General features: G+C 40.5%; 1 protein-coding gene across 1 annotated transcript in view; it reads right to left on the bottom strand.

Annotated features, from left to right (window-relative positions):
- The window catches only part of LOC121874927, a 319,796-nt gene that overhangs the window by 159,106 nt on the left and 135,037 nt on the right, over positions 1 to 25,653 (bottom strand). Inside the window, exons 14-22 of the mRNA XM_042379284.1 lie at positions 23,892 to 24,143; positions 18,089 to 18,304; positions 17,319 to 17,747; positions 15,662 to 16,192; positions 13,013 to 13,133; positions 12,500 to 12,602; positions 9,682 to 9,883; positions 7,747 to 8,013; positions 1,395 to 1,490 (exon numbers count right to left, since the gene is read on the bottom strand). Coding sequence (XP_042235218.1) covers positions 1,395 to 1,490; positions 7,747 to 8,013; positions 9,682 to 9,883; positions 12,500 to 12,602; positions 13,013 to 13,133; positions 15,662 to 16,192; positions 17,319 to 17,747; positions 18,089 to 18,304; positions 23,892 to 24,143 — 2,217 coding nt within the window. The remainder of the gene's footprint in view (positions 1 to 1,394; positions 1,491 to 7,746; positions 8,014 to 9,681; positions 9,884 to 12,499; positions 12,603 to 13,012; positions 13,134 to 15,661; positions 16,193 to 17,318; positions 17,748 to 18,088; positions 18,305 to 23,891; positions 24,144 to 25,653) is intronic.

Genomic DNA, 25,653 nt, shown 5'->3' with positions numbered 1-25,653 from the left:
TTGATGCAACACACTAAGTACATTATCATCCCTAGTGCCGGGTAGAGGCTAGCGAGCAGCGTCACTAGAGGAGCTATGATATCGAGCCTTCAGTTAAGTGTTAGTTTTATCTCCATTAAGCTATAGTTTATTTATTTATTGTTTTTTTTTATAAGTGAGGATTTATTTTTTTTTTAGTTTTTTATTAAGAAATTAACCTGAAGCTTATGTTATTTAAGTTAGTTATTTAAAAATGTTAATATCCTTTTTAGTTGTTTTTATTTCGATGAGGAAACCGTCATTTGAACAGTTCAATCTGATTTTGCATAAACAAAGCAAATTGTTGAACATCATAGCTGTTACGTTAGTTATATGATCGTGTAAATATTCTTCCCGTTGACAGTTAACTCAATAACATGTCCTCAGAACCTTGACGTCTTGGAGATTCTTACTCAAGGCTCTAAATAGCTTATCCAGTTGACAATTATTGAGAAAGGGGATGATACAAAGGGGGGCCGGGGGGAGGGGAGCTAAGACCTGCTGAGCTAGGGGGAGCACAGACCAGCGACAGGGAGCGTCTATGTAAACTAATAATTTTGAGTAAAATAGTGGGAGGGGGAGGCGCGGCCAGCCATATATATCTCGTAAATGTATATATGTCTATATATATATATATATACAAATATCAAGCCAAAAAGTGGACACTGAGAGGTTCTGAGAGGGGCAGAATGGCTGCATGTGCATGACACAGTAAAGTGCAAACCCTGAAAAAGTTCCGACACACGTTAGGAAGACATATGACTCTGTTCAGTGTCAGTACTTCCTTTAATCAACATTCTGAGTTGACTCTTGTTGACTCTTTCAAGAACAGGACTGACAATTAACATCATTCCTGTCTCGGTGTATTTGCTACCAGATTCTGTTTACTAAAAAAATAAGTATACTAAAATTTACTTCACAGGACTGACCATCGTCATCTGGGTCACCACTGGACAACAAATATTCAAGAAATGTGATCATTAATAGGTGTGTGTAGGTGTGTGCAGGTGTGTGTATAGGTGTGTGCAGGTGTGTGTGTAGGTGTGTGCAGGTGTGTGTGTAGGTGTGTGTAGAGAGAGGCAATATAATGTACTTGTCACGACACTGTACTTATAAAAAACTAATAACATTAACCCCCTAAAATATATTGATTTATCTGAGTAGCAAATTCACCAAGAGAAGGTCACCAGCCACTCGGAGACACTCGGAACAACTGAAGCAGGTGTGTCATCTCTGCAGGTACAGTACTCGCAAGGAAGCATCATCAATCAAGGTTCCTCTGCAGCTATTACGAATGACTTGAACCACTCGTACTTGTGGTATCAAAGCTTCACTAAGAGGCAATACAGATGAAATGAGACAGGAAGAGATCTTACCATGTTCTCCTAGGGTCTCCTCGTCCTCCTCTATGATGTCCTCCAAGTCGATGTTGCTCGTGTAGGCGTTGTGCCGCATCTGGGTGGAAGCCATGTCTGTAGAAGGTGGAGGGGGGGGAGGGGGGGGAGGTGGGAGAGAGAAATAATGCATCAGTTAGGTAAGAAATGCGTTCGTTAGTTAGGTAAGAAATGCGTTCGTTAGTTAGGTAAGAAATGCGTTAGGTACGGAAGAATGCATTAGACACGTAAGAAACATATGAGTAACGAAAGAAATCCGTATAGTTAAGAGAGACACATATTCGAGACATATCTCCTATAGTCTTTAAGGGTGTTCCCCACTTTATCGAGACAAAGAGGGTGAGTGACGAGTCTTATTTTCCTCGTATTGATGAAGGAGTCTTATTAGCTGTCTTTCTTAACCTACTTGAATATAGAGACTAATGAAGGTAACATCAAGAGGCTTTACTTGAAACCCATGGAATATCTAAACCAATTATGGAATAGAATCAGGGAAGTTTTTATACTTGTTTTATGAATTATATTACTAAAGCTTATGTCATGTTACTCTCATTTTGTTGTTGTTGGTTGTTGTGGTGTTATTGGTTGTTGTGGTGTTGTTGGTTGTGGTCGTTGTTTGTGGTCGTTGGTTGTGAATGTTGGTTATTGTTGTTGGTTCTGGTTGTCGTCGGTAGTAGTGGTGATGTTGGTCGTGTTAGTGTTGCTGGTGGTGTTGTGGTTGTGTATCCCTATCGTCTGCTTCACTATATACAACCTCGACTACTACACCGTCTGGCTACAGGTTCCCACTAAGACAAGACTCCTGCCAGATACACACCGTCAGGATAAAGTGAGGAACACCAGAGAATAAGTCTCACTACTGTAGGTCAGGTAAGTCTCCCGTGTGCCATATAAGAGAGGCCATAGTACATAAATGTGAATTATAAGAAACTTTATTACATAAACTGACATTAACATATGTACCTTACAGGCACTCTGACTCACTGTGGTGATTATGGAAAACCTTTTGCATTAATTTATTAATGATAGACTACTTCTGTGACGTAGGGAGCTGTGGCATATATGACCCTTTGTGTAAGCTTATTTATTATCTGTATTGTACACGGGAGGTATTGTAAATATATTAAGCAATATTCACATTCATTAATGTTGACGGCATGTCGTTTCTCAAAACCAATACTTGCAAAAGAATTAACATAATGTATTATATATATATATATATATATATATATATATATATATATATATATATATATATATATATATATATATATATATATATATATATATATATATATATATATATATATATCAAGAGTGCAGGCAAGCAGAAGAAACATTAATTCTGATGAGCAGTCCATAACATAACATAATGTCATGAATATGAATGAAAGAATGAAGTGGAGGATGAGACAGTATTGGTGAGAAGACCTCAAGTTGTCGCAGCTCGCCTTGATCAACAACTACTGTACACTCACACCGTCAATGACGCCAGACTGTACCACGGTAATATTGTAAACATATATATATATATATATATATATATATATATATATATATATATATATATATATATATATATATATATATATATATATATATATATATTATTAATAATAACAATTTTACAATCAGACGGCCTGAGTAAACTTGAGTCCGCTTCTTTAATGTCATGCCAAGAGCAGAGAGAGAGAGGAGAGAAGGGAGGCATTCCACCATGATGCTCACACATCTGTACACACACATGCAGGGAGGAGACCGTCGGGGAGACAGACACTTAGACATTCTGGTTAGCAAGTAACAAGTGAACCAGGGAAGATATATCACAGGGGTTATAAGGTTTTTATATATATATATATATATATATATATATATCCACTGTATATGCACATTGCAGTGTAGTATAAGGTGCTTATAGGAGTGTCATGCAATTCCTAGAGAACACATCTCTGGAGGCCACATACATGAGCGTAGTTTATCATCTTATTTAAGTCAACATAAAAACACATTCAAACCAAAATCCCAGAAAGCCGAAGACAGAGAGCGCTGGCCGAGAGTGAGACACAACTGGTGAGACTTACACTTTACTTCTCAACACTTATGGTAAAGAAAGAGAAGGGGCCACGTAGTGAGAAAAGGTCACCATAAAGAGCCAAGGGTCAAGGGTCTCAGCTGTGTGTTGTGGTTCTTTAGCGTCGAAATATCAAAGGCACGGGTTAGCGGTCTCGTCTGTCCGCCGACTGAGACGCAAGCAATGGTAGAAAGGAAGAGAGAGAGAGAGAAAAGAGACTGAAAGAGACAGAGAAAGAGCAAGAGGAAAGGCAATCGAGAGTGACAAGTGAGAGGTTGTGTTGTCTGTGCATGTGAGTATTGGGCGGGTGATGGTGACGAGTGTAGAGATAATATTGCCTTCATAACTTGCAGTGGTAGAGCTAATATAATACTTGTCGTAAAGGAACACACGCCACTCATGGTCACTACCGGGCGGACCTTCCTATGTAGTGCCGTGTGTTATATACAGCTGCTGGGCATCATGAGCAGTTAAACCCTTTTATCATATTATAATTTTCCTAAAAAAAAATTAATGAACAGAATAAAAAAAAAAATATAAATGTTAGGTCACTCTTACACTGTCGCAGATGAAGAACAGTTGATGCCTCACATATTACTGTAATATATAATGTGAATGATAACAGTGATGAACGTAATTGTTATACCTGTTAATCCCTGTAGTTTACCTGGTGGTGTGAGGTAGTTATTAATCCAGTCTATGGTATATTTTTTCATCTTAAACTGCAACCCTATTGACCTAATTTTCTACCCAAAGAGTGACCGTATAATATATTTAACCCTCCACCCCCCAGGTAATCTCCGGTCTAATAGCAGCAGAACTGGTCTGTAGGATATATTTGTCCTATCCATGATGAGGATGAAACTACATCTATTAAACGCAACATTCTAACACCAGCAGGGTTATGGAACAGGAAAATTACACACACAAAAAATGGTCTTCAAATGTGTGTCCTGGACGAGTCAAACTACTAAGACATGCTAACCGCATCATCACTACTGTTGTCTAACTTCATGAGACCTTAAGGCTATCTAAAACTAACTGTCGTCACGGAGCCTGTGATCTCTCTGAAACAAGCTTTGCAGCAGCTTCAGTGATCCATCAGCAGGTGGATATGGTCTCAGTCTAACGCCAGCTTGAAAATAAAAATGTTTTACATAAGCAAAGTTTTAGTATCCTAAACTATAAATATATGTTAGTAGTATTACTCATCTTGTACAAGTTCAATATCCTGAGAAGAAAACAGAATAAAGAGTGAAGTCACAACACGTGGATCTCGGCCAATGAAATTAATCCTGATCCCCGAGTGATAAACGCACGTGTCCCCTATTGGTGGTGGTGGACAGGTTCAAACTAGGTCGACAAAGAGACATTCCAAGACCCTGGTGAAGTATACTGAGGTAAACCACGTATCAGAAAGAAATTATTTCACTCTGAAATTGAACGATCCCAAGACTGGATATTCAGAAATTCTAGATGATAAATTTTATCTGGCACTCAGGCATAACATCTGCAAGACGGGACGAAAGGAATACCTGGATGACTACAGCTGAAACCCGAGTGAATTAATTTATGGCGTAAATAAACTTCTCTCACCAAACAACCTTCAAGTTAGAATCATTGAGAGATGTTCAACCAAGATTTACAATGAACGATGACAGAGTAATGCTTAACTCAGTACCACGACCATCTATACTGCGACAGGGAGTAATGTTCAGCTCAGTACCACGACCATTTATACTGTGACGGCAGTAATGTTCAGCTCAGTACCACGACCATCTATACTGCGAAAGGGAGTAATGTTTAGCTCAGTACCACGACCATCTATACTGCGACAGGGAGTAATGTTCAGCTCAGTACCACGACCATTTACACTGTGACGGCAGTAATGTTCAGCTCAGTACCACGACCATCTATACTGCGACAGGGAGTAATGTTTAGCTCAGTACCACGACCATCTATACTGTGACAGGGAGTGATGTTCGCTCAGTACCACGACCATTTATACTGCAACAGGGAGTAATGTTTAGCTCAGTACCACGACCATCTATACTGCGACAGGGTAATGTTTAGCTCAGTACCATGACCATCTATACTGCGACAGGGAGTAATGTTCAGCTCAGTACCATGACCATCTATACTGCGACAGGGAGTAATGTTTAGCTCAGTACCACGACCATCTATACTGCGACAGGGAGTAATGTTTAGCTCAGTACCACGACCATCTATACTGCGACAGGGAGTAATGTTCAGCTCAGTACCAAGACCATCTATACTGCGACAGGGAGTAATGTTTAGCTCAGTACCACGACCATCTATACTGCGACAGGGAGTAGTGTTCAGCTCAGTACCACGACCATCTATACTGCGACAGGGAGTAATGTTTAGCTCAGTACCACAACCATCTATACTGCGACAGGGAGTAATGTTTAGCTCAGTACCATGACCATCTATACTGCGACAGGGAGTAATGTTCAGCTCAGTACCACGACCATCTATACTGCGACAGGGAGTAATGTTTAGCTCAGTACCACGACCATCTCTACTGCGACAGGGAGTAATGTTTAGCTCAGTACCACGACCATATTGGCCATGGATATTATACCCGGAGCTGTGTGGTACTGATACGATGGAAAGGGTGAAATTATAAACAGTGAATAATACCATAAGTACAGTAATTAATAAGTTTAATTACTCATCATTTAGTGAATGAATATGATGAATGATATAGAGAAATTCACCACCACCTGGGACAGTATTTATAATGAAGAATTTATACCGGATGATGAATGAAAAGACAAGTGGTACCGAGTATTAATATATAATGTTACAGAAATACTAATATGCGGATGATATTTGTATGGGGTGTATGATAATGTATGATACAACGTAATCATGTTATGGATGTATTCTTAGAGCATAAAGTGTTCTATAATGAGGTATAGTAAGATCACCTGTTATTTGTGTTGCATTATATATTCACATTTGTATTATGATTACTTATAGAATTAAGAATTAATATATAATGAATTTTACATTATGTATTTTTTTTAGTGGTATTGATATTAATAAATTGGTGAATAAAGAAAATGCATTGTGGTTTTTTTTTCTTTTCTTTTTTTTATGTGTAACAGAGATGCAATATGTAAGAGTTAAGATGCCGCCATACTAGAGGTACATTTTGCTCGCCAACATGTGATTGACAAGACGAAATGAGACACAGGGGGTCCAACTCTGGTAGGGTGAGTCCGGGTGTACTAGATCGGTGTTTCCTCTTGTTGATCACATGTTGGCAACAAATTGTACGCTAGTGTGGACGCTCCTATGTACCTCCATATTATCAAGACTACTTATATTATGAGACATATATGAATAAGATCTTGTAGGATGGTGTGTCACAACTACAGTACACGTCTCTGACTATTATTTTATTGTTCTGTTGTGTATATTATGTGGTAATGGGGCTAAGGGTGGTATATGTTATGTTGGGGCCAAAATAGGGCATCCCTGTGTTGTTAAGGTGTGCAATATATACTGGCAAGAGCATTTATACTGCATAACCGCCGGTATATTCAATGGCTGCAGCAGTCCTGGCGTCATCCATCATACAACCAATCAGATTTATTTATTGTTTTATAAATCACTCCCAAGTCATAATTCAAGCCACGATGCACTTCTACAAAGATCTGATGTATATTTATGTATATATATATATATATATATGAAATGTGAAATCAAAATGCAGCACTCAGGAAGCATCGCCAACTGCCCTGGTTCTAAGAGAGTCAGGTCTTTAGAGACTCCTGCAGAAGGCCAGGGCGGAGGGGAAGCTTTATTAGGGGGTAGAGGGGAGCGTGACCATGGTAAGAACGTCACCGACACCACCTCAACACATGCCCACTGCCACCACCAGTGAACAGCGTCATAGTCTGAAGCAGTGATGAGGAAACACGTACTGTACTCATATTGTTTTGGGAAGGTTCCTTTTTTCTAGAAGCCTCGTAAAGAAGATTCAGGGAACTAAAGTAGAAATGATTAAGACTGTAGCTGGATTAGAGTAAGTGGGTGGTTGTGTGTGGGCGTGGCAGCGGTGTGACAGGGGTGGTGACAGTAGGCAAGACCTTCCTGACCATGGTACGGGCGCTATTGTTGCTGGAAGGACAAGTAAGAAGGACCCAATGAAAGAGTCCCTCTTACCCGCTCTTCTAACAACCTGCGTCCCCCGAGAGAGTACTGGCGGGAGAGTGCAGAGGGCGAACGTACTAGCGGGTAGGGCGCCGTGCTGGGCAGGGTCCTTCTGCCCTGCTTGTGATGCCAGGGGGTTGAAGGAGCCGAGGGGGTTGAACAGCCCCTGCACCTGGCCAGACTGGGGTATCAGAGGCCCCTTAGGGAAGAAAGCTTGTGCGGCCGACCCTGTGGACCCCAGCACGGTCGACACCAATGTGGGAGCCTCACTTTTTTCGCCTTGCCCGAAAAGTCCTTGAACACCCTTGAAGATGTTTTTTACAAACTGTACGGGCGCCTTGGTATCTGCGAGAAAACCGAGACGATCATCACGCCTGGCTGGGGTAGAGCGGGACTACGGCCTCGCGATCACTCTAAGTTTCTAGCTAGTCCTAAGACACCTACGGCCCTCCCATCCACACCACACCCAAAAATCTATACTGGTGGGGGGACGGTGGGTTTATCATTACTCTAGCTAAGCTGGGTGGGCTCCTGTCAGCCCGGAGTGTTGGCTACAGCTAGCGAAGCCAGGAGTGGGTGTTGGTAGGCAGCAGGGAGGCTGTGCCGGCCCCGCGTGCTGGTCTGCTCTACCTGGCGGTGCTGGTGTGGCTGGTGGCTGTTCAGTCTGCTCGAGTGGTGGTGTGGTGAAGCCGACTTGTATAGCGGGTGCATGTCTCACTAGGGAAGGGGCGGTGCTACCAGCAGGACCACCACCTGTCACCGGCTTAGCGGCCGGCTCCAGACGGCAGAGTCAGAGTCCAACACCATGTCCACTCACGCTCTCACGGCCAACAACATCTTATGATCTCAAGTTTTATAATTGAGCTGATATTATCTTTACTAAAACAGTGGTACAGTTATTTAGATACACTAGTTGTTAATTATTACCATTTATTTATTGAAAAAGATTAGCTTCAGCTATTGAATGCAAAATTGTAGTATGATTTACGTGAGAATAACTGGATTACGCTAGTTAAACATCAAGTCAGACATTATAAACAAGACAGGAACATTAGTGGATACTAATTGTGTTCTCTGCCTCATCACAAACTCTTTGATAGCATTACCGCACACAGAGCTTAGTTATGAGACCAGAATAGAGTGACTGAGTGTCGGTGTTCAGTAACCTCACGAAACACACAAAAGAAATGTTACAGCGAACACCCTGGACAGATGAGAGACTCTGACTGTGGCATCGTAGGCGGAGGAGAGAGGGAGGGAGGGAGGGAGGAAGTCTGGGGCGAGAGAGGGAGATACTGGCGAGTCACTACCGGACACCTCTATAAGGACACAGCCAAGACACCTAAGGAAGAGTTAGGAAGGAGACTGCAGAAGTGAATGGCTTTGACAAGAGGCGTTGCTGGTGAAGCGATTAAACAAAATAACTAGTAGGTACTGGATAATAACTTCTGCAACGTGTGGAAAACGTATAATAATGAAAGTCTAACTCTAAAGCTGGGAATAGTAACTAGGTGGCGAGAAGTAATAACATAGTTTGACATAAATGTGTTAGTAGTAATCATCAATGGCAATAGAGCATAATAGTTTCTTATACCATAAAGGAGAATCTCAAATTGAAGACGTCAACAAAATATCAAATTTATCAACAATAGTGACAAAATAATTAAAGAAAAAAGTGTGAAAACAGTGAAGTCACAAATAGTTCAATAACAATAATAGTATTTTCTTTACTCAATTTTTTTTATCTTTGAAATAGAGTTGAAATAATTCATCATGAATGTATATATACAGTATATATATCACAATAGGAACTAAAGTTAAAGCAAAAAAAATAGAGGAAATGGTAGATGACTGTCAGCACAAGTGATGTGTAAAATTATGATCGGTGGTAATACAAAGGAGAAAAATCCAAATAGGGAGGACAGTGATAGCCCGGCCTTATACTGTGCCTGGGAGTGATGAGAGAGAAGCGGAGTGAGAAACAGCTCAAAAACATCACTATCAACACCATACCTATCATGAGCTGTGACTCGTCCTGAGAGATAAAGTCCAGGTCCTGAGGAACTGAGGTAGACATGGACTCGTCGCCGTCTCTGAGGCCCATCACCACAGACTGGTGGAACTCGATGAGGTCTTCACCGATTAGTTTCTCCACGAAGTTGGATGGGACGAGACCCCGTCGCCCGTCTAGCAGCTCCCCGTCAAAAAACCCGTCCTACAGAGCGTGTAGAGAACACCGTCAGATTAGATACTTGAATACAGAGACAGGGTTTCTTCCTCTCTGCTAGAGGATTAGCAGCAAAAGTTGGCCAGAACGATTCCGTGAATAAAATCCTTAAATTATATTAAAGCTCAGACAAGCAACAACTCACTTCTTAAAGAAAAAAAATATCCTTTACTGTATATAATAACTGAAAGAGTTAAACAAAAGATCCGTATATAATACTCTAATACTTGGTCAATTTACCAGGACAAAATGCCCTTAAAGAAAGGTCTTTCAAGTAAAGATTACAAAGTGGCTTTGAAAACAATTAATTCACCAAGATGTGGAAATATTTCGTTCCAGCCCACCTTTAGGAGCAGCGATACACTGTGCATTCATGTCATGCCATAGCAATATACAGTATATAGCAGTCAATATCCAAAACAAACCAAGTGAGAGAACCTCCGCGTTTCACCAGGGATTCTGAAGGAGATGAGAGGAGGAGAGAGAGGCAGGTCTTCTAGTTATAAAGGGAGGGATTTATATTCCTTGATTGCAGTCTACAAGTACTCCAGGAAGGTTTTTTTAACACTGGAGCTACTTAGGGAGTCTATGAATGTGTATACAGTCATATATATATATTTCTATACAAGATACATGTGTGTAATTCTCATGAAGGCAGGTATAAAGATGCATCCATATATGTTATACTTAAGTAAAATGATTTTATGAATGATTGTAATGTCGTACATACATTTATATACAAAATACACTAACATAATGGACATATATGCATGTCCTTTGGGATATGAATACATTTTTCAGCTGTATACGTGTATAAGACATTCATAATTCGAAATGAAGGGGAAATGCAAGGTTATCAAGATACAATATTCTACTACTACAGAATGGAGAATTGCCATCAGTAGCAGCGGCAGAGTTCACACAGTACCAAATCTAAGAACATCCGAAAGGGGTTGTGATTTTCTTTTCTTTTCGTTTTAGTTCAGATAAAAGTAGTCTCTTCTGAATTATCTGGCGATGCAACTAAAGTTATATGAGATGGTCATTCCATACAGGCACTCCAAGCTCGGCTCATAAGCATAAGCTGAACCGCAAAATAATTACAGAAACAACAACAACAACAACAACAACAAAAATCTGTGTTTAGTTTGTTTGCTGTATGGAGAGGATTGATGGTAAAACTATCTTAATCTTTTCCAGCTTGCAAAACAATGTATTCTGAATCGATTAACAAACACAACACAAATATTATCGACATTGGCTATAACTTTATATTAATTTAGTATACTTGTTAACCATCAACTCTCAGTTAGGATTCAGAGTTCAACACTGACGTCAAATGACCACCACCACCTCTGCCAAATATTTATTCCACTATTTTATTCAGTAGTGAAGGTTATGCACATTAGACATGTACTATCAGCAGTCAGCAACCTGAAAGCACACGGAGCGAGAGAGAGAGAGAGAGAGAGAGAGAGAGAGAGAGAGAGAGAGAGAGAGAGAGAGAGAGAGAGAGAGAGAGAGAGAGGCTGGATCAACCAATACCCCGTAAACATGTAAACAAATCCAGAGAAACCAGAGGAAATTATGTTATTCTCTTTCATATCTGTTCTCTTGTAATCATTGATGTGATGTAATGGACGGGGAACTTAAAAACTGGTATAGAATGCAAATTTCTACCGAGTAGCAAGGGAGCGAGGGAAGAAATGAAGAAAGGCAGGGAGGGAGGAAGGGAGGAAAGGAGAGGAGGAAATGCAGAGCGGAGCAGAGAAAAAGCTGAGAAAACTGATTAGCCAACGTGCAGAGAGATGCAGAGAGTTAGGAAAGAGAAAGAAGTTTCGCCTGAGACCTCCAATGACACACCCGCCTACAACATACTGTACTGTAGTGATGTTGGTTGTGGCCTCAAACTTCTTTTTGGGTGTTTTAAAACGTGTGTTCTGTGTGTGCTTTAAACAGTTTTTTTTTTTAGACAGTACGTGTGTGTTTAAGACAGAACGTGTGTGTTTTAAATCATACTGAAGTTCTTAACCGTGTGTACATTCAAAGGAAAAAGTCGCATTACACTCATCATGGCCTTATGTTATAAAACCCATGACGAAGAATCTGGGTAAACTTCCCCGATCAGATTCAAGCCTCCCAAGTTTCGCTGTCACACTTGCCAAATTATTCGTCATGGTATAAGGAACATAACGCAAGGGGGGAGTGTAACACGATTTTTTTTTTTAAGTATGTGTTTTAAAAAAGAACTTAAGTGCTTTAGAAAGTACAGGTATGTTTAAAAAGTACATATTCAGCATGTTTTAGAAAGTACATAGATGTTTCAAACGTGATCGTCTTTATCTTAATTTATAGGTCTGGATAATGGCGCAAGGGTTTGAGTGATAGTTTATGGGGTTGAGTAGTGGTGTATGGGGTTAGGGGTCTATCGTGTTGTATGGTCGTTCCGTTATAGGGTTGTGTGGTAGTCGTGACTTAGTCGTGTACGGGAATATATGTAGGTTGTCGTGTGCTGGTGGTGTGGTAGTGTGCAAGGCAGGGTGGTCGTTGCAGGGATCAGGTCAGAGGTCACCCCGGGGTTCTCACTATAGTACGGGGGGCTACCTCGTCCATGGAGCCCCACACCAACACGTAGTCCCCGGCGTTCACTGCCAGCTCCGCCTCCGGGTTTTCGTTCGGTGAGTGCTGGAACGGGTCGTACGAGTATCTGTGGAGACGAGGTGGTGTTAAGATGGTCCCTGGTTACCTGGTAACGCTCACCTAGACATGTGTTCACAGTACTTAATTAAAAAGACTCTACATACATATATACAAACATAACAGATCCCTAGTGAAAGTGTAACGTGTCTTGTCAGGCGATATCAACTTGAGTCATGGCAACTCTTTTCTGATAGTGGCAACTTAGTGAAGTCATGAAAACACTCAACAATGAAAACGTCTTAAATTATTTCCAACACCTGAGAGTACTTCAACTATCTAGGTCAACATAAACATACCCCCCCACCCCCCCAAAAAAAAAAGGTTGAATCGACCTTACTTGACATACGAATACTAGGTAATCCCACGGAGACATGACACACTTCAACAGGTCGTCAGTTAGCACATGGCGTATCTTACCTGGCAATGTAAACATGACAACGTCCCTTCCCAGGTATCTCGAGGACATCCAGGACTCGGTTGTCGGTCTCGTAAGGCGGCATCATCACGCCAGGGATATTTCCATTCACCAGGTTTTTGTCTGTAGAGCCACAAACAGATCAGACAAGTGTCGATAAGGCATATAAAAGTTAGACAGTGACGGCCAAAGGTTAGAGGAGAAATTATATAGAAGTCAACCAAGGTCATATAGAGAACAGAAAAGCGGGTGTTTATAATGGTCTACGTATTAGATGTTACCAGTCAAAGTTAATGTCGCCGGAGATGTGAATGTCAACAAGGGTAAACTACTGTCGAGAGTTGGGAAAATCATGTCAACAATAGTGTGAATATTAGAAATAATCAACGAAGGTAAAAGGAGAAAGTGTCTCGATAGTGATACAAACTGAGACAAAGTTGTAAGTCAGGGGTAAGCGTCTGACTGTCACAGGAGTCATAGAAAAACGGTTCGTCACTCTACATCATAACCATCATTAAGAAGCACCAAATCAACTTTACTAGCTAGACCAAAAGCATCTCCTAGCATTGAAAAATATCATAGAGCAATACATTTCTCATAGCAATAATATTTTTTTTTTATTTCGTTCAGTATATAAATCTATTTACTCCTATTCGCATATTTTTTGAGGGGTCTTTAAAATCTAAAATATGCATCTACACTAGTTGAGCATGTAAAAAGAAAACACAAGCTACTTCAGTACACAAATTTACGATATTAATCAACACGTGCAAGACAACAGATCATGCCAGCTGCGAAAATAATAATAATAATAATAATAATAATAATAATAATAATAATAATAATAATAATAATAATAATAATAATAATAATAATAATAATAACAATAATAATAATAATAATAATAATAATAATAATAATAATAATAATAATAATAATAATGGCAGTAAAACTGATAATGATAGAAATTTTAATAATGGTAGTCATAACAATTTAACTACAGAAATAAAATAAAGTTATATTTTATTGTCAAAACTATTGTATTATATTATTATTACACAAAAAACAAAATCAAATAGAACAAATAATGAAAATAAACCACACACTTTCTGTAACAAATACAATTGAAAACAAAACAAAAATAAACTAAAACAAATCAGGGTTTTACATTAAGAACAAAAACATAAAAATAAACAGAAATATAAAATAACCTAAAAAAATAAATCTATGTTAAGGAAAACAAATAAATACAGGTAATATGGAAAAGGAAAACAAAAACACAGGCAAACAAAAAATTACAGAATATTCAAAGGACAGAAAACAAAATCGATGAATAAATTCACCATAAAATAAATCTTAAACAATCACACAAGAGACAAACTTAAGAAATCTAATAGAAAAAAAATTAATTAAGCAAAATAATCGAAACCATACGAATGGAAAGTAATGCATTTATCCACAATGATAAGAAATAAAACCTGAATAAATTACAAGCAATATCCTCATTATCTAACAGTATAGGCAACCTGATCCTAGAAATGGTACCCGGAAAGAAAAATTATATATTAGGAGTGTATTATTGTTTAGTAATTGTATACATGATATCAAAAATCACACTCCAATGAAAAATATGCCACATTTACTGATGCTGAGCGAATATTGACAAACTTAGTTCCTTTTGACTGACGCTTGGGACCCATTTTCTTACATCAGGTTAGATATACGTGTATAGAAAACGAAAAAACATTAAGGGGTAACTCAAGAGCTCAAGATAACCCATAGCCACCGTCGCAGCCTCGATGGTAGGTGAAAGTTATTCCGAGTCCTCATATACAAATATAATATACAATTGTCTTATATTAAGGGAAAATATATAGATACTACATACAAACACAAATAATACTTGAACGATTTCTTTAAACTTAGAAAAAATATAAAAAATATGTTGGCAAGCAGATTCTATAGTATTAACAAGACGTAAACAAACAGAGCACAAACAGAGGTAAACACTGGGAGGAGATGGGAGCCGAGGGTGTTGTAGTGTTTGGGCGAGTGAGTGGGTGTAGGGGAAGGCTTGGGTGTAAGGGAAGGCTTGGGTGTAAGGGAAGGTTTGGGTGTAGGGGAAGGCTTGGGTGTAAGGGAAGGTTGGGTGTAAGGGAAGGTTGGGTGTAAGGGAAGGTTGGGTGTAAGGGAGGACGGGAAAGGGCACAATGCCGATATGAGGAAAGTAATAGGAAATGACCGATGTATTGGGAGAAGATGGGGGGACTCAAGCAAATTGAAGGAGGTGGCGAGGAGGAAGGGAGTGCATGTTGGGGAGGAGAGGAAGAGACCATGTGTTGTGGAGTGGAGGAGGAGGGAATGTGGGGAGTAGTGGGTCCGTGCATTAAAGAGAGTGGGGAGGGAAGGGGAGGAGTGGGGATGGGAGGAGAGGATCCATGCATTGGAGACGGTATAGAGAGAAGAAAATCAATGCGCTGGGGAGGTTGATAAGGAGAGGACCCACGTGTTGGGGAGGAGGATGGGGGAGAGGACCCACGTGTTGGGGAGGAGGATGGGAAGATGACTCATGCAATAGGGAGGTGGATGAGGGAGAGGACCCATGCATTGGGGAGAAGGATAGGGAGGGGGGGGGGATCCATCGACTATACCGTCTTTGTCGTAACTCGTGGTGATGATGGTGGGTAGTGGATTGACGCTGGAGAACACGGGGTTGCTGATGCCCCCGCCAACTATCCCCGAGCCAACCATGCCGCCCAGGGAGGTGGTGAGGCCGGAGGAGAGGGGGTTTGTGCCGTGGAGAGAGAGTCCTCCTATGGTGCTGCTGGTGCCCATGAGAGGGGTGCCGCCGGTGAGGGAGTTGAGGGAGGTAAGACCGAGTGTCGGGTTTGTGGTGCCCAGCTGGGTAGAAAAGTTGAGACCCGTCGTGTCCATGTGAGAGAGACTCGGGTCCATCATCCCTAAGGGGTTGTTGCCCAGGGGGTTGACTATGGGGTTGGAGAGGTCCATGGCGGGCACGGTGGTGGTGATGGCCTGCCCCGCCAGAGACCCGCTATAGCCAGACCCCGTCATGATAAAGGAGGAAGGTGTCATGCCTGTCAGGTTCCCAGAGACCAGACCCAGTGAGGTCATGACGTCACTCGTCTTAAAGGTGGTGGCTCCGGTAGTGGTGGATGATAAGCCTGTGGCGGAGAGATGACAAGGACCGCAGCATCAGCCCTTCTGCAGGGGGAGCTCCTCCTCTTATTAAGCTGAACATCTGTGAATTTCTGCTAACAATATAACCATATTTGAGGGATGAGGGTATATATTCACTATTCGTTTGAAAAACTCTATTTATGTGTCTAGATCGTACCCATGCATATGAGGTCTGATCATGCACATAGCAATGCTAGACCACAACTGGGCATTTAGAATGGGTCATGCGAGACGTCTGGTTCAGACGGAAAGATCCCGCAGGTCTCAGACTGGTTACAAAAAAAAAAGAACATTGGCCGCTAAGAATCATATCATCTAGGAGGCCTATCATCTCAAGACTTCCACTGTATACGGGCACCACCACTAGCTCTCTTACTTATGTACAAATTGTTTTCAAAAGTAAGAAAAATAAATAAAGTCTTAGTTGTAAAAAGGAGAGATAGACTGACTACTGACTCAAAATATACAGACCGCAGCCTACAGGTAAAGACAACACACAACTTGTACACTAAAAATCGCTAAAGTCAAGCGTGATCTAAAGATGCCTCTGCGTTTCTTCCTCGCCATTAAGTCTCAAAAAGGACGAAAGTAGTGGCCTAAGTCACAAAAAGTGGCGGAGGGGACGAGACGACACACGTAGAAGCAGCCAGGGAGCGAGCAGGAGGCACAAGACGGCCCGCGCTACGACTACGCTGCGGGTTTGTAAATCAACAACTCCATAACAAATGTGCTCTACTGTTCACATTGTGCTATTTTGTACTTATATTTGACTTCGCTCAAAGACCACCGCTCTTTTTTTTTATTTTTTGGATAGATCGGACTGAGTTGTATAGTAGTAATAGTAGTAGTAGCAGTAGTAGTAGTAGTAGCAGTAGCAGTAGCTGTAGTGGGGTGGTTGGGAGAGGGGGGTGAGCATAGGATGATGGACATCTCGCTTACGGTGCTGTTGGCTTTACGAACCCAGCCTACTAAAACAGGGTGCTGGAGCGGGCCGCCCCTTGACCACGACTACTGAGGGTACCCCACAGGACAGAGGGGAGCCCTCGGGCACTCTGAGCTACCACCAGCAGCTAGAGTAGCAGCTCCAGTAGCAGCAAAGTCGCCACTTACTGTTCAGCCCTATGCGACCAAAGTGAGGCTTCGGCACTGTCAGAAAACTTTTGATTCGGGACATGGTGGTGGGGGCCGTGTCTCCGATGTGGTGAAGGCGGTGAGGAGCCGGCTGGTGAGGCAGAACCCGTGTCCGGGGGTTCTGCTGCCCCCTGGACGTCTGCTGGTGAACTTGGTGATCGTGGGGCATTGAGCGGCTTCCATGTTGCTGCTGTTGACCGTGATGGTGACTCGAGCTACCATGAGACCTGTGGCTGGCACCATGCTTCTGGCCAGAGCTATGGTGCTGCGTGTGGCCTGAACCATGATGGGATGATTCATGGTAGCCGTACCCACCACGATGATGTCCTGAGCTGTCATGGGAGCTGCTCATGAACGCCCTGTGAGCCAAGCCATCCACGAACTGCACGTGTTTCACATGATGGGGACCTGGAGACACGCGCTGGTCAAAGGTCATCTCCTGACAGGTCTCTGAGGTCAATATCAGCAGCTGGTTCGGCCCTGCTGCGACCTTTTACAGTAAACCCTCTCATAACACTACGTCCAACACCATCTCCAAAATGTTCCCAACCTTCATAAGTAACCTAAAAGAGGATACATAATAATTCTGAAAGTTCTCCATCTTTTTTTAACTATCAGTGATGAATCAGGAGATTCAAAAGGAACGAAATAGTCTCTTGAAGATAAAAAGAGAGAAAAAGATTTGTTTTCCATGCGGTAAACTAAAAAACAAAAACACAAGGACAACAGACGAGCACAGCCAGACTTACCTATCGTCGATCGAGATTTGTCGAGTTCAGCGAGGATCTTGTTATCCTGTTCTATTTTGGCCATAATCCTGTCGATCTCCGAAGAGGCATTTTCGACAGTGCCTGTCTGGGGGAGGGGAGAGGAGCCTAGGTAGCCCCCAGACCCCGAGGTGATGAAACTAGAGGATGTGGTATTGGTGTAGACGCCAGAGGATATAGAGTTGAGCGAGTTGAGACCTGAAGGAGCACATGCACGTCCACGCGAGACGCAACCCATGTTAGACAGTGTTGTAACGTCTCCAAACATATTATAGCAGTATATGTACATAGACCCATTCATCAATTATATACAATACTTATGTACAGTCTCCTCAAAATATCACTACTGTAGTTGAGGCTCACTCTCTCTTATGGTTTTATATCGCTCCATAAAAAGTGATTACAATTCTAGACAGTCTTTATAAAACATTAATAAGACCAGTAATGATTTAAAGACACTGAATATTTACAGTGTTGGTGGGATGCTAAATTAACTTTGTGGAAAAGAGAAAAATGTAATATTCAACATTTACCATTTAAGTGTAGGGTAAATCAATCCATTCAGAATAATACAAATAAATAAACTCCTTTTGATAAATAGAGGAGTTATGGTTTATATACATAGGGTCGAACATCCAAGTGTCTGGTGAGACATTAAGAATATATAACCATCTAGCTCCATCCGGTACACATGGAGGAGTTACTGTAGAGTCTAGTTACTGTAGCTACGTCTAGTAATTACAAATAACCTCATTTTACAGCACAAGGTTAATCAACTCCCTGAACTGCATGACACAATTCATTCTATAAACCTCATCAGAAACTCCTGCATATTAGAATTAATTGAATATAATTTCTCCTAGTACCTGGAAGTATTTTAATTTGTATGATCACTACGGCACGACGATGATCGGCTGCATTTTTATTTGTTTCCGCTAGGTGGATGACGACATAAACGAACGCTAGGCGGATGACGACATAAACGAACGCTAGGCGGATGACGACATAAACGAACGCTAAGCGGATGACGACATAAACGAACGCTAAGCGGATGACGACATAAACGAACGCAAAGCGGATGACGACATAAACGAACGCTAGGCGGATGACGACATAAACGAACACTAAGCGGATGACGACATAAACGAACGCTAGGCGGATGACGACATAAACGAAAGCTAAGCGGATGACGACATAAACTTCAGCTATTAATCTCACCCATTTTAAGAACATAAACACACGAATGAAGGAAACCGCCGTAGAAGTATTGACCCACACTCGACAGCCTGTTTACACCCAATCTTTTATCACTCATATAATCTGTCCAACCAATATAATGTGACACTTCCCAGCGAGTTACGAGTTAATGATGGTTAAATTAGATTAGGCTAAGTAAGATTATCTAGTCAGGTCGTTTCCAGGTCGTTTCGTCTCATTACGGAAATCAACACGTATACTACAGGTCGTCCAAATCAAGCTTAACGACACTTGATAATTTCCAAATTTTTCATATTCTTCTCCTTTGTTCTATTGTTTTCTGTCCTCTCTATGTCTCCTCTGCCTATTTTCTTCATCAACATCACTATGCTATTTTCCTATTTTCTTCTTTGCCGTAAACTATTCCAATTAGATTTTTTTTCTTCTCTGTGCGCGTCTCTGTTCCTACTTAATAGTTGTCTTTGAAACTCTGGAATAAGTTGACTAAACCCATGAGGACGATGACTAAAACCTTAAAGCCGATAATTAAACCCCGTGGACGATAAATAAACCCTTAAGGACGATAATTAAACCATTGAGGACTATGACTAAACTAAATCCCTTGAGAAAGTTAACTAAATTAAACCCGTAGAGGACGATGAGTAAACTAACACCCTGAGGACGATGACCAAATTAAACCCGTAGAGGACGATGACTAAATTAAACCCGTAGAGGACGATGACCAAATAAATCCCTTGAGGACGATGACTAAACTAACCCCTTGAGGACGATAATAATTAAACCCCTGAGGACAATAACTAACCCCTTGAGGACGATAATTAAACCCCTGAGGACAATAACTAAGGCCTTGAGGACGATAATTAAACCCCTGAGGACAATAACTAAGGCCTTGAGGACGATAATTAAACCCTTGAGTACAACGAATAAATCACTTCTTGAGTACTGTGCCATAACTCCTCGTACTCAAGGGGTTAAATAATCACGAGTGTAATCCTAATTATTTCACATAGTAATTATATCAACCTATCAGACTTATCATCACAAAACTCTATGGCTGTATTAGACTTTATGTATAGAGTATAACAGAATTAGTTATATCTATTACCACTAAGTATTATCACAACATTGGATACTTATAGGGTCATCATATATTACTTGATTAGGGATAATTATGAGTGATATATATATATATATATATCACTAAATATTACCATTAACTATAAGACTTTAAACGAGTATAATATAATATCACAGTTATATAGGTATTGTTACAACTAATACCACACAATATATAAAACAACAATATATATATATATAAATAATAAAATATAATAAATATTCAATAAATACTAATTAATTATCTAACTAACTACAACAGCTACTTAAAAAATAACCCATATATATATATTTGTTAACTATATTTCACTATATCACTATACCCAGACGAATTATATATACAACTACTTAAAAATATATAAACTTTTTTAGTTAATATTAAGGGGACCAGAATATGAGTCTACAGTAGTGAATCTAACATGAATTCCTGAGTCTACTTGTCATACCAGACCACAATGCTACTTGAAGTGGTTTGTATTGGTGCCTTTAACTGGTGCTGTGTTTGTCTACCATGCAGCATGCACGCCAATTGTGTTGTTGTCTTGTTCACAGTTTTATGTATACCTTTATTCGTGGTTCTGTTCACGGTTTTATTGTACAGTGCTTGAATCGTGGTACGGCTGACGAGTCTGTCTTGTAACTTAAAAATCGTGGTTCTATTCACGGTTTCTATGTGTTTTGCTTGTGGTTTTGTTTGCTGTTCTATGTATATACTTTAATCCTAGGTTCTATTCACGGTTTCTATGCACATTACTCATGCTTCTGATAACGGGTCTATAAACTTGACTCACGGTGATTGGGACACTTGAGCTTCCTTACTTCTCACGTATTGTAAATGGGTTCGGTTCTTAAGTATAACCGGGATTCTTGTGGTGTAAAGGAGTGGAATGGTTCTGGTGTATGATGGCTGTTTTTCCTACATGTTAAAACTGATTCTCTTCCTCCATCATAATACACAAATTACGTTTCATGTCATATGGGAACAAGTTTGTATTTTTTATTACTATTCTTTGGTGGAAATAAGTTCAAAAATAGAGAATTTCGTGTGTGTTTTTTTTTCAGATACCCTTTATCATCATAACATAACTAGATTACTTAAATGAATCTAGGATAAGGTTAAGTAAGGTTATGTTAGGTTAGGATAGATTAAGTTAGAGTGGTTAGGTCCATTTTGTATTATGAATGTCGAAATAATTATCCCTCTCCACTGACCATAGATGCATTATAAATTCTACATTGGATTAAGAATGAGATTAAACCAAGTATTGTCATTATCAGTTTGTTTGTTTTCCTGGGATCAAATTTGTTTTGGCATTCTGCACACCGTGAGAATAACCGTGAGATCAATGTTATCCCATGAGATTTGCTTAGCTTCAACATACCATGAGATTATTATTGGATCGAATAGCCCTATAATGAGTTAAATCCTGAATTAAATCTTCCCCCCTATTGTGATATTAATCTTGGCTCAGAACACCCCTCTTCTTTCATTTTCTTCCTCTCGTATTTCTTTCTTTCTTCCTATTTTCTCGGATGATTCGGGATTCGCATTTAACACATGACGTCTGGTCGATTTCCTTCATCTCACCTCAGAGGAAGGCATTCATTGTACGATCTTTTGAGAATCTTCCACCCTGAGCTCATTGTAATTCTTAGTAGTCAGGTGTCCTACATAACGAATTACTAACGCATGATATTAGGACGCTATAATCGACGGTTATAATCATAGACGTAATAAATCTATAGCCATGGAGATTAGAGACCTATAATAATGGAACGGTAGTGAAATATAATCACTGAAGATTAGAGATGAGACAACTATAATCACAGATACTGATTATAATCCCCGAGTCCAAATAACAATTGTTGAGTTGATTCGACAGTTGTAATCACGAATATCTGACAGACATAACCACAAAGTTTAAGACATTATTTAGACATTTATAATCATGTGAATTATAATGACAAGAGATTAGACAGCTATAACGTGAAGATTAGACCACAATAAACAGCTGAGATTAGCTATGACCACAGAGGCCAGGTAAGTATTTTCATCAGCTATAATCATAGAACTACGCTGCAAATTTTTGATCATCGTGAAATTTTTGCCTGCGTAGATTTTTACCTTACGATTTTTTTTTATAATTCGGGATTTTATTTTTTATATTTTACTGGAATATTTTTCACTCGAAGTTTTTAAATTTTCATGAAATTTTTGACGTTTGTAAATTTGTGAAAGGAGATGATAAAATAAATAAATAAAGCCCCAGTACAGATCCTCTCGCCATTATATTAATAAGGACACAGCAATGACGTGTTATCCTTTTAATCTGTTTTTCAAATTAAATCTTTTATTCTTGATAACAGCGGCGCTTTATATCTACCGGTATATATAGGTTTTTTTTTTGTGTATCAGTGTGGGAATTTATTAAAAAAAATAATAAAAACACGAGCGATTAGATCATGAACTACGGTATTGTTGAGTCTTGGATCGAAAATAAAATAAATAAAAAAAATAAAATCCGTGAAAAAAAAAAGATTTCGAGCCACCAACAGTTTTACGGGAATGTATAAAGGAAAAAAATCATTAAAAAAAATTATGCAACTATTTTCCTATTGTGCTGCAGAAAAAAAATAGTCTCAGCTTTTGATCTTCGTCACCAAAAGTGAAAAAAGTGGAAAAAAGTGAAGAAAAAAAATAATCGCCCAAATCACCTATTGCGATATAGCATTCTATCACCACGGGGCCGACAAGAGGAGGGAGTCATGCTCTTACTCTCAATTAACCTGCAGGTCTACTCTCCTCCCTCCCTCACTACCTGTACACCTGGTTCTAGTGAGCTCAAAGGGTCATGTGGTGTGAGAGTACAGTAGTCTTAAGGGGTGAGTTATGAGGGTCTTCTTTTAAGTGGGTTTTGGGGAATTGGTAGGGGGGGTCACAAGGGTATGGGAGTTATCTGTGTAAACATGCTCATAGATGATGACCAAATCCGTAACTGGGGAAACTGTGGAGAGAGAGAGAGAGAGAGAGAGAGAGAGAGAGAGAGAGAGAGAGAGAGAGAGAGAGAGAGAGAGAGAGAGAGAGAGAGAGAGAGAGTCTAAAAGGACATGACAGTTGCCTGCCTTGTCAAGACTGCCACACTTAGCAGTACAGTAGTCCTGGCAGGCAGTGAGCGTCACGCGCCCTCAAGCAACACCTCAGTTTCCTCTACATGGATTTGGTCACCATTCAGCTTCACACTATCTGAGTGGCTCCCTCATGCTTCATCTAGGTGTATGTGATGGTACCGAGTGTTGGTCTATCTGCCAAGCCTACAGCAGCTGAGCAATGTCCGACATAAACAAAAATGTCACAATATTCGGGCATTAAACAGTTCATTCCCCCAAAAAATATACATTTCCGTATCCTGTAGCAATAATGCTGAATTTTGTGAAATTAGGAACGACTAACTCTTGTGCGTCCTTCTTGAGGGGGAGAGGGATGAGCGAGAGGGCGACCAATGAGCGCGCTCCTCGCGCCAGCTCTGACCTGATTGGCCAGCGAGAGGTGACGTGGACATGGGGGGTTGGTGGGCCAAGAGAGAATCAGAGAGATCGACCAAGCCAATCACGTCAAGGCTGTGGGGCAGACTTAAGCCCATCCCGGAGTGTGGCACGGGCGTCGACCGGGCCGTGCTACCATTGGACAAAATTTGACTGGAATCTGTAAAGAATTGGTGATGTCAGCATGCATTCTCTGGCCCCTACTGGTGAAATCACGTGATGAAGAAGCACGTGCGGTGTTAGTACTTTGGGCTGTAGTGCACACCTGTGTAATTAACTTCATAAACAAAGCGTTAAAAATGTCAGTTACTTCCTGGTTATGTACTATTTCTTCTCACTTTATCACAGTCATCCCACTTAGCATTTCCTTTCTAATAAACAGGCAAAACAAATTTTTAAATATTGCATGAGCCTCAGACACAGGTGGGCACCACAACCCAAACATTAGCATAACCAGGTGAGTAAAGGTGCGCCAGTGTTAACAAGAAAGACAGCACCACTGTTACCAGACCCCACTAAGCATTCAGTACTTCAGTGCGTGTTTGTTCAAGCTATGTAGTACAGTGTTAACATGACAGTATTGATCACATGACAATATTTCACCAGTCCCGTGCACATTTCAAGAATTTCGACGGAAGACAAAATCAAGTGTCCAGGATCCGCCATATGGAATGAGTTATCAAACCCTGTACTTCTGTGTCTTGTTTTTGCCTTCCGACGATAAAGATGATGGTTGTTAAAGTCTGTCCCAGAGATTCCAAGATGTCCCAGAGGTGAGCAGAAGAGACAATATATAATGATAACAAGAAAGACAAGAGGCAAGAGGCATGGAGTTGGGTGGGGGAGAGAGAGAGGAGAGGGTGGCTTTGCCAGGTCCAGTACAAGCGACCCAGGGCTCCATCTCTAAAAGGCTCCTACGTTAAATTTCCTCCCCATCTGGAGATCTGAGAACATATCAAATGATCTACTTAGCAAACAACGCCTTAACGGCGTCAAATAGATACATTTTGTGACAAGATATGTTCTCTTATCTACCGATTATGGGGAGAATATTCCACGGGTGAGTCTTTGAGAGTGTGGACCCTGAAGCAGACAGGTTGGTGTTTGTTTACACACCACAATCATCATCCTCTTACGCTACCGCCAGTAATAATCATGTCTTAAGTGCACACCAAAGGCCTTTCCAGAACGTAAACGCCATGGCTGAGTAAGTCATCAGAAGACAGACAAATAAACAAGACGAAGCACATGTCTTGAAGGCTTGAAAAGGGACACTTGTAGTGATGGTAGTAAAAGGAGAATTTACTTTGTTGCTGCAGTGTATAGCGTAGGAGTGCTTGCTTGTACAAGGACATGTCTGCCAACTCGCCAGCGGGAGAATGGAAAGGAAGTAGACAATGACAGAATTAGACGTGAGTGTAAATAGACAGATGACACAAAAATCACGCGAATAAGAGGAAACAAAGAGATTGAAAGACCCTCAAGTCATAACAGAGAATCAGGTGTTTCATACGAGGAATGTAAACAAGGAATTCAAATGTTACCTGATAAGTCTGAAATCATGTGGGAATATGTTGAACTATATGTGTTATGCTATGATGAATCTAACATAGCCTCACTGACTGACTGTCCTCTAAAATCCAACTACATTTCAGTTAGTGTTTCTTTAT

This window comes from Homarus americanus, unplaced genomic scaffold (assembly GCF_018991925.1).
Source record: "Homarus americanus isolate GMGI-L3 unplaced genomic scaffold, GMGI_Hamer_2.0 scaffold56009, whole genome shotgun sequence".
Taxonomy (NCBI): Eukaryota; Metazoa; Arthropoda; class Malacostraca; order Decapoda; family Nephropidae; genus Homarus; species Homarus americanus.
The sequence above is the reverse complement of the archived record's forward strand: the minus strand, read 5'-3'. Positions and strand labels throughout refer to the sequence as shown.